The sequence below is a fragment of the Crocuta crocuta genome, unplaced genomic scaffold, assembly GCF_008692635.1.
Source record: "Crocuta crocuta isolate KB4526 unplaced genomic scaffold, BGI_CrCroc_1.0 scaffold650, whole genome shotgun sequence".
NCBI lineage: Eukaryota > Metazoa > Chordata > Mammalia > Carnivora > Hyaenidae > Crocuta > Crocuta crocuta.
Window position 1 is genome coordinate 176,465 of NW_027532882.1, and position 16,257 is coordinate 192,721.

At 41.2% G+C, this 16,257-nt stretch overlaps 1 protein-coding gene across 4 annotated transcripts in view; it reads right to left on the reverse strand.

The window, feature by feature from the left end:
* The window catches only part of HNRNPM (heterogeneous nuclear ribonucleoprotein M), a 39,791-nt gene that overhangs the window by 16,933 nt on the left and 6,601 nt on the right, over positions 1-16,257 (reverse strand). The window contains exons 2-10 of one of the 4 annotated variants that reach the window (XM_077745673.1): positions 12,738-12,907; positions 5,609-5,661; positions 4,683-4,690; positions 4,504-4,597; positions 3,349-3,387; positions 3,196-3,231; positions 1,941-2,094; positions 1,080-1,129; positions 54-114 (exon numbers count right to left, since the gene is read on the reverse strand). In XM_077745673.1, the coding sequence (XP_077601799.1) occupies positions 54-114; positions 1,080-1,129; positions 1,941-2,094; positions 3,196-3,231; positions 3,349-3,387; positions 4,504-4,597; positions 4,683-4,690; positions 5,609-5,661; positions 12,738-12,907 (665 nt within the window). Of the gene's footprint in view, positions 1-53; positions 115-1,079; positions 1,130-1,940; positions 2,095-3,195; positions 3,388-4,503; positions 4,641-4,682; positions 4,691-5,608; positions 5,662-12,737; positions 12,908-16,257 lie in introns of those variants that run through there. The other 3 variants (XM_077745672.1, XM_077745670.1, XM_077745671.1) reach the window with 3 other exon arrangements.

The window sequence follows — 16,257 nt, forward strand, 5'->3', positions numbered from 1 at the left end:
TCTCCAGTCAGTATTAATCAAATTCAAAATCTAAGCCATACTGAGACACTTACGGGGAAGTTGCTGTGGACGCTCAGGAGGGAAAAAATCTCCCTTTGGTAAGGCCCTCTCATCCTGAAAGAGAAAGTGAATACATCTCAGTATCAAAGCACAGCTTGAAACAACAAAAGATGGAAACAACTCTCAACAACAGAGGACTAGCTAGCTAAATTATGATCCACCCGCCACTAAACAACATGCAAGTGCAGAAAGAAATACAGAGAGTACGCGCACCCTTATGTAAAGAGGGGAAGGACAAAAGTATGCATCCGCGTTACTATGGGGAGTGAATGGGACCTGGGCACAAAGTAAGGGAAAGACTCTCACACTACCTTCATGCTTTTTAAGCCATGTAAAGCAATAATCTATTCAAAAAACTATAGTGAATGTTTTAAGTAACTAAAATGTCTTTTTATAGTTCCCTTTACTTTCTTCCTGAATTTGAGACATAACCAGATTGCCCTGAGCATGTTCTAGTCATGCTTGTATTAATTCACTGTTATCTTGGCGCAGCCAAAGCAGGGATAATGTTTATACTGAGGCACTTCAACAGAACCTGAAAGGCCTTGTGAATCAAAGACAATTATGTTTACAACAGATAAAATGCTGAACATTACAATGTGATACTCTGAAGAGTGGAACCCCATGGACATAACCATTCTTTGAAACTGATCACTTGCTTGAGCAGGATACTCAACTCATCTCCTGACTATGTAACAGACAACTGTGCAAAGGAAAAAATATCTGAAGAGCTGTATGCGCAAGTGTTTGTCATAAATCTGCTCAACATACTGCATCTTATTACCACCTCACACCAGTCAGAGTGGCTAAAATGAGCAAACCAGAGGACTCTAGATGCTGGCGAGGATGTGGAGAAATGGGCGNGTAAAAAAAAACAAAAAACAAAAAAACCATACTGCATCTTATTTAACTTAGGCTGATCCAAAAATACAGTGTAATAGCTATGTATACTCAATATTCCCATGTTTTTGCTAGACTTATTTGAATATATGATAGAGAAAGAGATCCTATTAACTTACCATTTTCACGTGCATTGGTCTATCAAATAGCAGTTGACCATTAAACATAGCTGATATTACAATTAAGGCTATTTCTCTCAATTCTAGAAACATGCACAGCAGGAGAGAAATACAAAAGAGAAAAATACTCCCAATTGCTACCAGACCCTCTGAGTAGTGAATTTATGTGCAATTTTGGATCTTCATTATACTTTTAAAATATATGTTTCTATGATAAGCATAAAAGCAACAATTAATAAAGCTCAAGGGACGGGGGGGGGGGGGTAAGTGTCAGCTTACTCCTTAGGTGTAGAACTCCATTCACAACATCCCACACTTCTCACCAAACTTCCCTCATAGGTACTGGCCTCAGTTTTTAGTATGTGTCCAGTACTATGTTTTCTGAGTAAGATACACGGTAACGGTCTTGTCCAAGTTTAGTGACTATGTTCATGTGTGGCATTCTCCACTGGGACTACAAAGATAAAAACTTCAGGGTAACTAGCTTAGGGTCAGAGAGAGAAGTGTTTCTAGAATGACGTCAATCCATTGGAGAAATACGGCCAAGGACTTATATGTGAAATAACAACTGAATTTCCCTCCAGTGGCACACTCTTTAGACTTCTCCCTTCAAACCAGACTCTAAAATGATTAACACTGGAGAAGACCGCTCAGGGACACGTGCCTGGTTTCTATCTGTGAAGTACTGAATCAATTCCATCACAGGCATCTTTTAAATTCCACAGCAATGCGTTCCCTATGGTCACTTGGGAAATACTAACACACAGTTACCACTCCCCTCCCTCCCCGCCCCAAAACCTGAATATGCAACATTTAAGGCCAAACTGTTCACCAAGAGTTGAATTCTGATAAAAAGGATACATATAGCTTGTACAGCTTCAATGGACTGTTCAAAAGTAACAGTGCCTATTCCACGACTTTTTCCATCTTTATCCTCAAGAATGTCTGCTCGGACCACCACACCAGCCATACTAAAAACTTCCTTCAGTTTCTTCCAGCCAACTTTATAATCCAGCTAATCAAGAGAAAGGAGAGAAAATTCTCAATGTAGACATCTCAAGAAAAAACATTCTGAACACACAACATATTGAATACAAAATGCTCTGGTTGGAAACAAACATTTAAATATAACGTCACAGGGGCGCCTAGGTGGCTCAATCAGTTGAGGGACAAACTCAATTCTGGTTCTGGTCATGATCCCCACAGCCTTGGGATCGAGAGCCCTGCGCTAGGCATAGAGCCTGTATGAGATTCTCTCTCTCCCTCTGCCACTCTCCCCTGCTTGTGCACTCTCTCTGAAGTAATAATTTAATTAATAAATAAAAATAACATCACAAGGACTTATCCACTGCAGAATTTTTTTTTGTTTTTTATTTATTTTTGAGACAGAGACACACAGAGCATGAGTGGGGGAGGGGCAGAGAGAGAGGGAGACACAGAATTTGAAAACAGGCTCCAGGCTCTGAGCTGTCAGCACAGAACCCGACGTGGGGCTCAAACCCATGAACCGCAAGATCATGACCTGAGCCGAAGTCAGACACTCAACCGACGGAGCCACCTAGGCGCCCCACTGCCAAATTTTCCTGAGAGGATTATGAAGCCTGGCCTTAACTGCTAGTTACTGTCTCTTCTCCGAAAGAACAGGTTAAATCACCTCCTGCTTTTTAAGTTACCGCTTATGCCTACTTTGTGAACGTAAAAAAAAAAAAAAGTGTCCCCTGGCTAAAAGTATTTCCTTTTGCAAATGGCAAAGGCACGAGCTTTCATCCTAGACCCAACAAGAGGAGGGATGGAAGCGTAAGCCTGGTCCACACACTGCTTTGCCTGCACCCACAGGGAATACACACTCAGCTGCCACTTCTATAACCAGCAAAAACCAATAAACACGACCCCAATGGGACCATGGTCAAGCCTGTGACTTATCACTACACATGGTCACTGTGGGACAAAGCCCAACTTCAAAACTGTTTTGTTTTGTTTTTAAACAGATCAAGAAGAAAGCATTACCCTCTTTTAAACTGTTCTTCTCAACTACCAGAACTACCTCTATAACATATCAGCCAAACTTTCATAAAGTTCTGATTTTCTACTTTAGACAATGTTTCAGTTTACTTACATTTGCTACAAATACTGTGCTTCCAAGTCTTCCAGCCTGTAATGCATGGATAATCTCATTTGGGATGTTAGGATTATTTAGGATACTGGGTGGGATATTAATCATTCCTGGGCCACCTGGTCCCATACCCATCCCACCAGTCGTAGCCATCACCTTTTGCATTGCTCTCCTGGCATGTTCACCATCAGGATCCTAAAACAAGCACAAAAGTGTTACATTTATCTGACCCAATGACAACTAAGACAGTGATTTCACAAAAAATGATATTCCCAAAACTCCAGAGACTGAGAGGTTGTTTGGGAAGTATTTCTTGAAATCTATAACAAGAAATTCAAATGAACTCAACCATCAGGTTACGAAGAATTCCAGCCAAAGGAATGAGGAAAAAAAGGTGTCAAATTTAGCTATCATTTGAACTAAAGGGAGGGGGAGGGTGGCAGATGACATGATTAGTTGACAAAACATAGAACACTTCCAGGCTGAAATAAGATCCTCACAGGCTTGGTACAGTTGCATTCCACTAATTTTCAATGGGGTTCTGGCATTTCTGCTATCCTCATCAGTGATTTTTCCCAAAGTTTGAAAACGCAGTTCTAGATCACCGAGGTACTCCATCCTTCATGTTATGCAGGCGTCTGACTTGTGTAAGGTCGGACAGGTGTGTGAAAGTCTGGCATTGACACTAGTCTTGAACTCTTTGCCCTTTCATGTGTCTCTTCAGCACCAAGAAACCTTAACCCCTACTGCGCTCTCCTCTCTGAGCTCTAAATACACTGATCTTCCTCTAAGAAGAGGTTAAAAAAAAAAAGTCAGTCAGGGAGGGTTTAATCACAAAAACTTCCCGCTTTCTCATGGGAGAGAAGGTATTTGGTTTAGATTAAATACGAAAGTGGATTTGAGTAATGATAAACTCGCTTTAAAGAAGAAAAAAGATGGGCTAAGATAGGGTTCAGGCTGGGTAAAACTGAAGGTGTAGAATCCCTTAAAACACCTACACACAAGACACACACACCAACCAGGGGCTCAGTCTGAGCGGCCCTGGTCGATAAAACAAGGTAGGCTGGTCTCAGACAAATCACAGACATCGGAAAGAGAGTCAGCTGCTGCTCAGGATGTGCTCCACCATTATTCCAATTCCAAGTTCCTATGGGAGTGACTACTGAAGCCCGTGACTGACCCTCTTCGTTAAAAACAACAGGTTGGTCGGCTCCGTGAAATGTAGTCAAGGATTATTTTTGTCTTTTCCTAATTCCAAACAGGGACAACTCGACAATTATAAATGATATCCACATTGTTTCAAGAGCTTACTTCTTTGACTTTCAGTGGTCTTCCACTCAGACTATGCTTGTTTAGAACTTCAGCAGCTTTTTTCATGCTTTCTTCCATCTTGAATTCAACAACGCTATGAAGAGCCAAAAGGAGATGAGTGAAACCAGTCCTACGGTTTAGAAGGCTCAATTGCCAATAAGTAACTAGACAATACTTACGCACATCCCTTTGGAGGAGGCCACAGACCAGTCAGAAGAGCAAGGAAAGGAGGGGAGAAAAGAAAAGAAAAACATAGTAAATATCAACGACAGTTTTATCTAAATTAAAAATATGATTTATATAACAAGGTTAGTTTTTATATTAGCCCTTCTAAGGGGAAGCTCACAGGAAATGTCTCGCCTAGCCTTCCTCATTAAAAGCTGGGCTCCTCGTTACCTCCTCTGCCTGCACATTACCAGCATTGCACTATAGCTGCTGAGGTTATAATAAGCAGACCTAAATTCAGGTTCTCCAAGAAATCACACAAACTTTAGATCTGCTTCTCTGTACTCAAATCAATTCCTTATCATACTCCTCCTAAATCCATCCCTTCCATAAATTAAAGCTCATCCTTTTGATTATCCTAAGCCATTCTATTGCACGACAAAATAATTTATTTTCTCTTTAAACTAGGCCAATTTTAAACATTCAGGTTTTAATAAATTGTTTTACAATTTACTGGCACAAAGGCAACTTTTCGGAATCTTTGGTTCACACAACTTTCAAATTCAGCAAACGACCAAGAGTAACATTTTCTAGACAAGAACACACGTTTTACATTGATATACCACCGCTACAATTCCATGCATAATTCACACACAGCCAATTCCTCTGTTAACAAAGAGACAATGCTGCTATTGGTCCCCAGTTATCCAAATTGGGCATCCAAACAGAATACCAAAAAGCTCTTTGGCCAGCCATTTGGAAAAGCGGGACTCCCATTTGCAAATCCCCTCCCACCCCACTCAAATGTTTGGCAAAAATCAAACATAGCTACTATAACATGAGCACTCACTGCCTTCCTGATTTCATTCGATTCCACGCCACCATACAGTTACATTTTTCAAGTAGTAAATCCACAGAAGAAATTCTCTCAGACACTTACCCTTGACTTTCCTTCAGCGTCCATTAAGAGCTCCACGTATGTTACCTCACCAACTACAAATCAGTTTCCAGACGACACATAAACCAAGGGAGAAAAGCCAAGAAAACAATGGGAATTTAGAACAATCATCAGCAACCTTGTATGGAGCCTCTGCCTTATAAGAAAGCCCAGAAACACTCCATATTCTCTAAACCACCAAACTAGGCATTACAGGTGTGCAGTAAAAGTAGGTGAGACTCGTTAACAATTATGTCCTTGATTTTCCTCCCACCACAAACAAGCTATTTCCACAGATTTCCGTATCAATTTCCCTGTCTGAAATACTCATTCATGACTAGAGGCAATCCAAATCTACAGGAAAGAGGTCTGCGTGATTCATTTTTTTTGGGGAAAGGAGGAAAACAGTTTTGCACGTACACTCTTACTGGTGAAAGCAGGTAAGCAGCACGCAAGCCGCAATGCCACTGAACTGAGCTCAAATGCTAAATCCAAGGATCCGCGTGCACACATGCCCAAAGGCGCACACAGCTTGGGCAGCTACAGGAGTGCACATTGCCCTGCAGTCAAGAGGGCCACGCGTGTAGTATAACACTGTTGTTATCACGAAATTCTTAATTTTTTAAAAAGAGGCCTCGCATTTTCATTTTGCTCGGAGCCCCACAAAATCTGTAGCTGGTCCTGCACACAGCACCAGGCTCCATAATGGTCAGAAGTAAGATGTTCGCATATCCGATGGCAAAACCAGAGCAGCACCTGGATTCTCTTCAGTGAATTAAGCCAGGCTTTTATACCTCCTGTCTTTCATTGGGAAGGTTGAGAAAGCAAAGATAAATGCGAATTTAGAGCTCAGTTCACACCTAAATAGTTAAAAAGAGACAGGATTCTAATCTACACAAAGGTGGGGAGGGGGTTAAAAATGAAATCTTTCAAAAGATTCGGCAGATTTTCCTCAAGGTTTGGATTGCCAATTCATGACCACCATGACCAGATGTTAGAACCCATCAAGAAGACAACCACCAAAATGGCTGCTGAACTTGAAGATGGCGCAAAGGGAACAGAAATTTAAAGTGTTAACTTGGAGAAAACAGTCTCTAAGCAGGCTCTCCAAAGTCAAGCAAGCGCTTTTGTCCTCAGGAATATCCTTTTTGAAAAAGGATTATCTTTATGACAGTAAAGCCTTCTCCAATTCAGTGTTCAAGTTTGGTTTAACAGTACAAGGGTAAAACAAACCTCTTAACGGCCTTGACAAGTCCTGCCTATTCTAATTCATTTGTCCAAAGGAGATTTAAATTATAAGGAATTTAAAATACATCAAGGATTTAAATGTAAAGTAGGATAAAATTATTTTTAAAATAAAATTAAGAATTTGAAGGGCGTATTTATTAGTAATATATTTGCATGGCAGTTGACAACAAGAAGGCCAAGTGTTCAAAGTCACCTCCCCTTGTCCTTTTTTGGAACGTTACAGAACCAAACCAGCACTTTGCACAAAACAGGAAGGAGAATCAGTGCAAAGAAATGAAGAATGGAAACAGGGGAAGGTGTAATTTAACTGTTGGGAGTATGTACTCCTGGGGGGTAAACTGAAAATGATCACAGCCAAGGGACAGTCATACAAATTGGCTTTATTTTACCCTTACAAAGGGAAGGAATCCAAAAAAGCTGTGGCCATTCCTGAGGCCATGTTTTTAAACAGCCATTCATTTCAACAGCAGCAGCCATTTGAGGACCAACAGCCTTTATCTCCACTTTGATAAAAATGCCAAATAGTGTCAGGACAGTGACGAGACCTCAAATATATTCTCTACAAGCGGGGACTACCACCTAGTGACCTTAAGAATAATCGCAATCCCTAACTCAAGACAACTGTAACTATGTTGTCAGAATTCAAATACTGTTGCATTGGATACTTCCTAATCCGTGTCCATAAAGACACTTTGTCAATAAACTGTCATTGCAACCTAGAAACCAAACAAGTCCAAACCAAACTTTTTTCCAAAAAGCCAGGTTTAGAAATTAGGGCTTTTCCCACTTAACGTTCTAGTGATGGCACACATCCAACTTCAATTCTTAGCACCAAAACTTTGTTTAAAATGTCCCTTATTTTTTTTCCCCAAATGGTATAGTTGTTTCGTAAAAAAAAACGAAAAATTACACTAAAAAAACCCTCCATCCTATCCCGTTAGCCATAGGTTAGGCAGTCACTGTGGCTCTAGCACAAGCAGTGCTGTTTCCAAGAACCATTAATGATAACCGTGTCCCTCATAAATTCCCACTCTCTACCCTGAGAGACCGCATCAATTCAGAGATGTAAGCAAATCAGCATTAAAAGATGTGCAACAGGTGTTAGTTCACACTTCCGGAGAGGAAGATGATGATGAAGACTGCCTCTCTTTTTTGTTCTACAGAATTAAAACAAAGACCTGTTTAGTCAGTGCAACTAGCAACAAAACTCTGAAGGTAAAATTTGCCAACCATGCATAGTCTGGTCACACCCAATGAAATTACGTTTAAAAGAGCAAATCCACCAGAGCACATGAGTTAGGCAGAGTTAACAAACTGGCGGTAGCCAAGTCTCTCCGAAATGGAACTCGCAGGTACTGATGAAAAATACTGTTGTTGCTCTCCCTTCCTCAACATGGATGGAATCCATGGGCTCTCAAGAGGAGGTGCTAGGAAATCCTTCTGAGCTTTAAACCTCAGAACATCTATACAAAAACACTATCACTTCGAAAAGTCTAAGAGCAAATCACCTACCTTTATTTTAAAATGCTCCAACAAGTCACCTTTAACCAACATTTACATAGATTATTAAAAACATTGCCTCAAGAATAAAACACATCATGAGGATAAGCAAAATGAACAAGTAACCCAAAATGAAGTCAGGAAGTCTCTAGGAGCTACTGTGATTCAACACCCTTGCACATATTTTAATTACAAAGAGTACTTGTTTCTGTGTTCTCATTTGCTCTGAAACTGACAAAATAAATAAAGAGGGTGTATGGAGGCCAAAACTTCACTGAAAAGAATTCATATGTGAAAAGGCCTATAATTTAAAAGATGGGGCTGAAGGGGGAAGGCTCATAAGTAGGGTATGTTATCAAACACATTCACCTCAAACACATTCAACTCTCAGGGGGCTGCTCTATTAGAGGGGTGCATGGAACAAATGCGGAATTTAATGGGAGAGCCCGTGTCTTTAATACACAGACCACTTGAAACGTGGCAAAATAATTATTCTACACAATGTCTATTTAATTTAATGGATAAGCTGGATAATTATCAAGCCCATTCTTGCTACTTTTGTAGCAACAGCAGAGGAGCACCACTTCTCTTACTGGACCAAAACCTACCAAGTAAGCTAAGGCAGGCTGTGCTGTCCAGGTTCAAGACCAGTACCCACAGATATAGATGCTTTAGCGTAACACATCTTTACAAAATGCAGGCTGAGTTTCCGAAATAGGAAAACAGGAAGGAATAAAGGGACTGGATATGGATTTTTACTTAAATTGAAAATAAAGTTCGGCTCCATAAATCCACAATGTAGGCTGTCTTCAAGAGCCAGCGGAGGAGACTTTCTTCTGGACTATACTTGCCCTCTGGGCCTCAGTTTTCTGTGGCCGGAATCTGAAATTTACTCAGAGTGATGCATTCAATGAGGAAAGGATTAAGTGCTTAAAGAAATCCTTGCTTACACAGGTTAACCTGACTGCTGATAAACTTGGGATTGATTGAGAGTAAACTCCATCATGGACTTTCCTTTATTCTTCCAACTGTGCTGATGTTTACTCAGGGCAGGTCCAGCTCAGGCCTGTCTGGTTACAACCGCCACCGCCACCTCCCCCCCCCCCCAATNCAAGAAGCCCAGTAAGCAGCTTTCTGCACCCACGCAGGACTTCCCAGCAACAAAGCACAACACTAAGGGTAAATTTCCAAGATCACCATTCGCCCAGTCCATGAGATCAAACACTTTTGACGTGATCCCTATCTATCAAGTGATGAAAACTGAGTGACTGGCAGACTGACTGTGAAATCATTTTCAAACCTGGTGTGAACTGTCAATTCAAATTTCCTATCACCCTGACTCTCAATTTGTTTTCAATCCACCAACTCCATGGCATTCACAACAGCCATTTATTTGTTTCATGTAACATTTCTGTTAAAAATAAACACGGTCAAGAGAAAGGACAATAGAAACCTTTCCCTTGTTCCATCAGGACACTTAGAACAGGAAAGTCCAGCACTCAATTCTATGGGCTGTGAAAACCGTTGAATCCACATCCCTGACCGATATAGGGGGCTGGGGGGTAATGAGCAAATGGGCAGAGCTCAGGACAAACAAAGCTCTCAATGCATTTTCTCTTTAAACTCAGCGATGCTGATTTCATGATAGTGCCACCAAAGAGCTGGGCACCAAACAAGCTTTGTGACCCCATCCAGGGGAAAAGGCAAAGTGACCAATTCACATAATACACATGTTATGGATAAGATGTCCTAGAATGTTGCTAAAGCTAAAACTTAGGACAATAAACGCCTGGTGGCCATGAATGGGGGTAGAGATCAGGAATCACGGAGGTGTACAAGAGGCAATCTCAGGCATGATTAGCCTTAGAAAAGCTCTGGTCATCCTACTTCAAAGCAACTATTTTAGTTCTGAGAGGCGTCAATTAGACAGCGCTGCAGTGAGAGACAGGAGAGTTTCCAGACCTTTCAGTTGAAGACAACTAATAAAGCTTATTCTGCTGGTTTTGTGAAACAGCAAAACTCTTAAAAGGGAGACCAATAAAAAGTGTCTGATTATAACAGGCAGGTCTCTGCAGCTGGTCCACTCTGGAGATTATCTTGAGACTGATGCTTTTGGGGTGTTAATCGCCCCTAGCTGTGGTAACAAGCCTTCAAAAAATAAACTTACTTGCAACAGGTTTCAAGTAAATACTTCAGGTTTCAAATAACCACCAACACGTATTTTCAGCACACCAAGAAATGAATAAAACCAATCTTAAACCTCATGATAAAAATAAGAACATTTTTGAGGAGGCCTATGTATATGAACAGTAAATTTCTTCCCACGCTGAATAGAAGCATTACCATAAAAAATTACCATTCTCTTATGAATTCCTTTAACCCACAATACTGCAAATAATTTAAACAGAAAATTAATTAATTTAACCTATACAGGGGAGCTCTAAACAAGAACATTTTAAGGTTTGTTTAAAATAACTGATTTACTGCACACCTGTAATTCTAAATTACACCACCAAAAAAATACACTGAAAGGGCTGAGCCAGGGCATTCGTAGCAGTATGCCAGGGGAATATGAGAACCAGTTTGGAAGTATCTGAATAAACCACCAGGCCGGCCCCACACTTAATACAGTGCAAAATAGGAAATTGAGGTGAACTGCTTCTACATCCAGAAACGTCATGGCTGCTGCTACCAGCTTTAAGGCTTCCAAAACTGACTTACTGAATGGTAAAGCAGTAAAAATGTCACCTACTTTATCCATCATGTCCCAAAACTGGTTCACACACTCCTAAAAATAAAAAATAATTTGGCCTGCAATCTCTTACAAAATTCTAACAATTGCATTTTCAAAGCCACATTCCTGGTTCTTGGAACTACTATACCTTATTATCAATGGAAGTAGCAATTCAGCGGTTCAACCAAATCACGAAAACACAAATTTGGGAGTTATTCCAAAATCTAATTCGAATGAGACCCAACTGTACTGTACAGAAATTCTAAGCTTGTGTTGAAGCAGCAGTCCCAAAAACCAAGAACACTGCATCTGGGATGCCACGTGACACGCCCTTCAGACGAAAAGAAGAAACTTCACTCTTGCCCTAGGAGCATTGGCAGGAATGATTTGGCTGATCGAGGCAGGAAAACAAATCTCACACCGAAACATTTTTCCATCCGTGTTATCTGGAGAACTACTACACGGGAGCGGCCTACATGACTGTACAGAGAAGTTCGCGATGCCTAGTGCCTCTGGCATGTCATGGTCAAGGTTAAGTGATGGGACGATGATGGCAGTGGGCCAGTCATAATTTCAAAACCCAATGCTGGGAGCACCAGTACACATACCAAAATGGCCTATCCAAGTGGTATCTCTGCCACTGAAGTGTTAATCATTGGACAATTCAAACTTGAATCTCTTTTCATTATGAATGCTCCAGAAAACCAGTATCTTTCAGTCCTTCAAAAAGACTCCATTAAAGGGTAATTTGATTCTAGTTTCCCGTGGGGGAGACCTCAAGGCATCACACAAATTGTTCTCGATCAATACTTTTGTCTAAACCCGGGCTGAGCAATCTCTTCAGCCCTGAGTGCCACCAGCAGGGCCAAGAATCAGGAAAGAAAGAAAGACAAAAGCAGCAGAACGAGAATGTGAAAAGGAAGAGGATCCGTATGGTGTGCACAGGGGGTGAGACAGAGGACCCTGGGGACAACCGGCCTCCTAGGACCTCCTGGTGGCAGCAGAGCTTCGGGTGTTCCCTGGCCCTCGCCCTCGCCGGAATCCAGACACCGGGCGGCTACTGCTGTGCGCCGGAAAGTACGGCATTACAAGGCAGATGCCTTATTTTGAGCTCTCCAATTGCCAATCTAACCCCTGTTTCTTCCCAGGAGGGAAAAGACCAGTTTAAATAGAAGCTCATGTTTTAGGAATTTAGAATCTGAGCAGTGCAAGTTCCAACCACCAAATTTTGATCCCAGGAAGACATCCACAAAATTTAAACAAACTACCTTCCCCCCAGAATTAAAAAGCTAAAAAAAAAGAAAAAAAATTTTTTTTAAAGAAAAGGAAAAACCTCTCCCACCTAATATGAAGAAATCAAAAAATTTCCTTAACACAAGAGGCTCCCCTCAAGCTTCATCGAAGCCCTATTAACCATATTAAGCCAGTAAAATCATTTGCAGGCCAAAGGACCATACAATCCACCCTGTTTGACACACAGGTGCAGGACCACACAGAAAAGGAGGGTGTAAAGCAGCTTAACTCTCAAGCCTGGACAGAACAAATGCTCTACCCAGATCAGCTTCCACTGACAAAAAATAACCAAGGAATTAGCCACAGAAAAGATGACACATCAACCTTCTTACCCTACTCGACCACCAGTACCATTACCTTTTTCTTTAACCAGGTCTTTAAGTGACTGCCATTTCACATCAAAAGGTATGTTTGTAATGAAGGCTCTGTATCTTTTAGTTGGATTGGCATATGGCTCAAAGCGATTGCCTCCTCTTTTTATGTTTTTCTCCTTCCTCTTCTCATTCTGAGTAGGTCGCTCTCCTTCACTGAATTTGAAGGGGGGAAAAAAAAAAGGGTCCATATGTTAGCACGACATGAAAGACAGTATTTGATTTGCCAGATTCAGAATTTCACATAGTTACATCTAACACAAGACTAACATTGAGCTTGTTCTGAGACATTCAAACTTAAGCGCCCCTGGAGCAGAAAGGTACAGTAGTGTGCTCCTTAAAAACCATGTATCAAGAAGCCATTCCCAATCAACTGTGCTCTCCTCCACCTTCACAGTTTCCTAGGCACCAACTCCCTGCCCAAGGTGCTTTCATTTCATGCCAGAAACCAGACAAAAGAAAGGAAGATTTGCAAGATTTCATGGAACAGAAATGAGCTGGTACACAAAAGCCCAATCAACTTTAACTTCACAAATAAAACTACCTTTTTGCTCTGGGGGAGGGGGGAGGTTTTTTTAAGTAGGAATATAAAATGGTACAGCCACTGCAGAAAAGTATGGCAGTCACTCAAAAAGTTAAAACACATATTTACCATATGACCCAACAATTCCACTCCTGGCTATAGACTCCAAAGAAGTGGCAGGAAAGAGCAGATACTTGTACACCAAATAATAATAATAATTCATAATAGCCAAGAGAGAGAAACAACCCAAGTGTCCACCAACAGATGAATGGAATAAAGAAATGTGGTATAGCCATACAACAGAGAATTATTCAGCCATAAAAAGGCTGATACATGCTGCAACACAGATGAAGTTTGAAAACATGCTATGCAAAATAAGTCAGACATAGAAGAACACAGCAGAATGGAGGTTACCAGAAACTGGGAGGAGGTGGGAATGGGGAGTTACTGTTTAATGGATGAGAGTTTCTGTTTGGAATGAGAAAAGTTCTGAAAATGGACAGTTTCAATTAAGTGCACAACATTGCACTTAATTCCACTAAACTGTATACTTAACATGGTAAAAATGGCATATTATACATATATTTTACCACGATATTTTAAACAGGAAAGAAGCCATTCTCTGTACAACCCTAGGAAAACCAAAGCCTGAGCAACCCAGGTAGGTAAAAGACATTACATAGCAAACAATCCTGCCTTCAGCAAAGGGTGAATGACTTTTTTGGCGTGGCTTTTCCTGTAATATGCTTTACCTTTGTGTATCAGGAATCTTCATGCCGTAACACTTCATTTCTAAGCTCTACAGATACAAATTCAGCTTAAATTAGAACGTGGCATAGGTTTGACAAGAAAAGCCAACTTCCAAAGCACAGAACCAGACACTAGGCTAGAAACCTAGGCGACAGCACAGAGAAACCGGCCAGCGTGCAGCCGGGGCAGAGCCCACGTACTGGCCAAGTGAAGCTACTCCATGAGCTACCCACACATGTTCAGCCCTCTGTGGCCCCAGGCAGACACCTGTGAGAAGTGATCAGGAACAAATGGGGATCCAACAGTCACAGGAAGTTCTCTCACTTCCTGCACTGTGTCCTGCACTTTCTGCTTACCAAGCCCTATGTTTTCCACCGGTGAATATCCAGAAACTCCCAAGCCACAGAGTTTAGCAGAGACTTTGTGATCCATGACAAAAATGGGGGGGGAAAAAAAAAGACTGCGGTATCAATGATTACAAACCTACCTTCATTTAATTAAAGGGCTGATCTTTGTTCTAAGATATGTCTTTCTTGCATGGGAGAACTTTAACATATTTACTCGGGGGGAAAAATTTTTAAGTAAGCTATATGCCCCACATGAGGCTTTAACTCATGACCCTGAAATCAAGAGAGTCACATCAACTAAGCTCCATCAACTGAGCCAGCCAGCCACCCCACTTGGAAAAATTTCAAGTTATCAACTTAGCAATATTTTTGTAAACCTCAAAGTCGTTTCTGCTGGTCTCTAATATCCAAACACAAGGGTCGCAAGTGGTAACCAAGTGAAAGTATCCTCCTAGGCAAAAGTAAGGAAAGCCGCTTCCTCCATGATTTTAACTATACCAACATGCAATAAATAGACTTTCTTCACAGAGGCTGGCAGATGTGGAGGGGTATGGCCACTCCAGTCCCCAAATTCCTAGACTTCTACTCTGTCTACCCAGGTTAACAACAGATCCTTCTCACGCTAACTGCACACCCCAAGCAGATCTCAAGGGAATCCCTCCACCACCAGAGGCCACCTGTCTATTCCACATGAAAGTCCAACACCAAAGTCGGCCGAAGAGTGTATTGCCAACGTGTCTCTTATTCCCGGCAGACAGGAGGAAAGTGTTAGTAAAAAATCGTAAAATGTAGATCAATATGCATTCATGGACCTACAGTGTTTGTGCATAAGAAAGTATTTTAATATCTACTTTCTTTTAAAACCTAAATACTCTATAGTCTGCATTAAAAAACACCCTGACACAAAGTCCATGGTGCAGCAATAGCTCCAGGCTGTGTTTCCAGATCTGCTCAGCTCATCTATTAGTTAGATAATGTATAAATAACTATATACAGCTAAAGCAAGTAACACGGTGTCCAGCCCATATTCTGCAGACTACTACGGCTAAGAGTAAGTTAGCCACCCTGTCTAACCACAGAAGCTGGGTATGTGGTTTGGGGTTAATCCGTATCACATGGCTTCACCATCAAGAAAGCAGCTCATATGGATTACGTCCAAGATGTGAGCACAGCACTCTGTACCCAAATCCTTCTCTGGCTAATCATTTCCACTCAGAGAAGTTTCATCCTAAGTAAAAAGGGTCAGAACTATCATCTCTCATCACTTCCAGCTTCTCAAAAAACTGATCTTTTTTGTAAATCCAATGATCACCATCAATTCTTTTTAAAAAATATTTGTATTTTCTACATCCAGTGTGGGACTCAAACTCATAACCAAGATCAAAAGTCACATGCTCTACTGACTGAACCAGCCATGCACCCGACCCTTTCTAAATTTTTTAATTTTTATTTTTCTTTCATTTTTTCTTTTTAGTTTTTAAGTGATCTCTACACCATCAGCCCTTCTTGACAGGACTGTAGACCAGCCTCAAAGAAATCTCACTCAAGGCACATATTCAAGTACGGAGAACATGAGGGTTTTAAGAGTGGTATCCTGGGAGTGCCTGAGTGGTTCAGTCGGTCAGGCATCCAACTCTTGATTTAGGTTCAGGTCATGATCTCATAGTTCGTTGAGTTCAAGCCCCCATCACAGTCTGTGCTGACAGTACAGACCCTGAGTGGGTGCTGACAGTGTGAAGCACAAGTGGGATTCTCTCCCCCCCCCTTCCTCCCTCAATTGTGCTCTCTCAAAACAAACAAACTTAAAAAAAAAAAAAAAAAAGTTTTATCCTGAATGTCCAATCTGATTTTCTCACTTATCTTCAAGATAAAATTGGGGGGATATT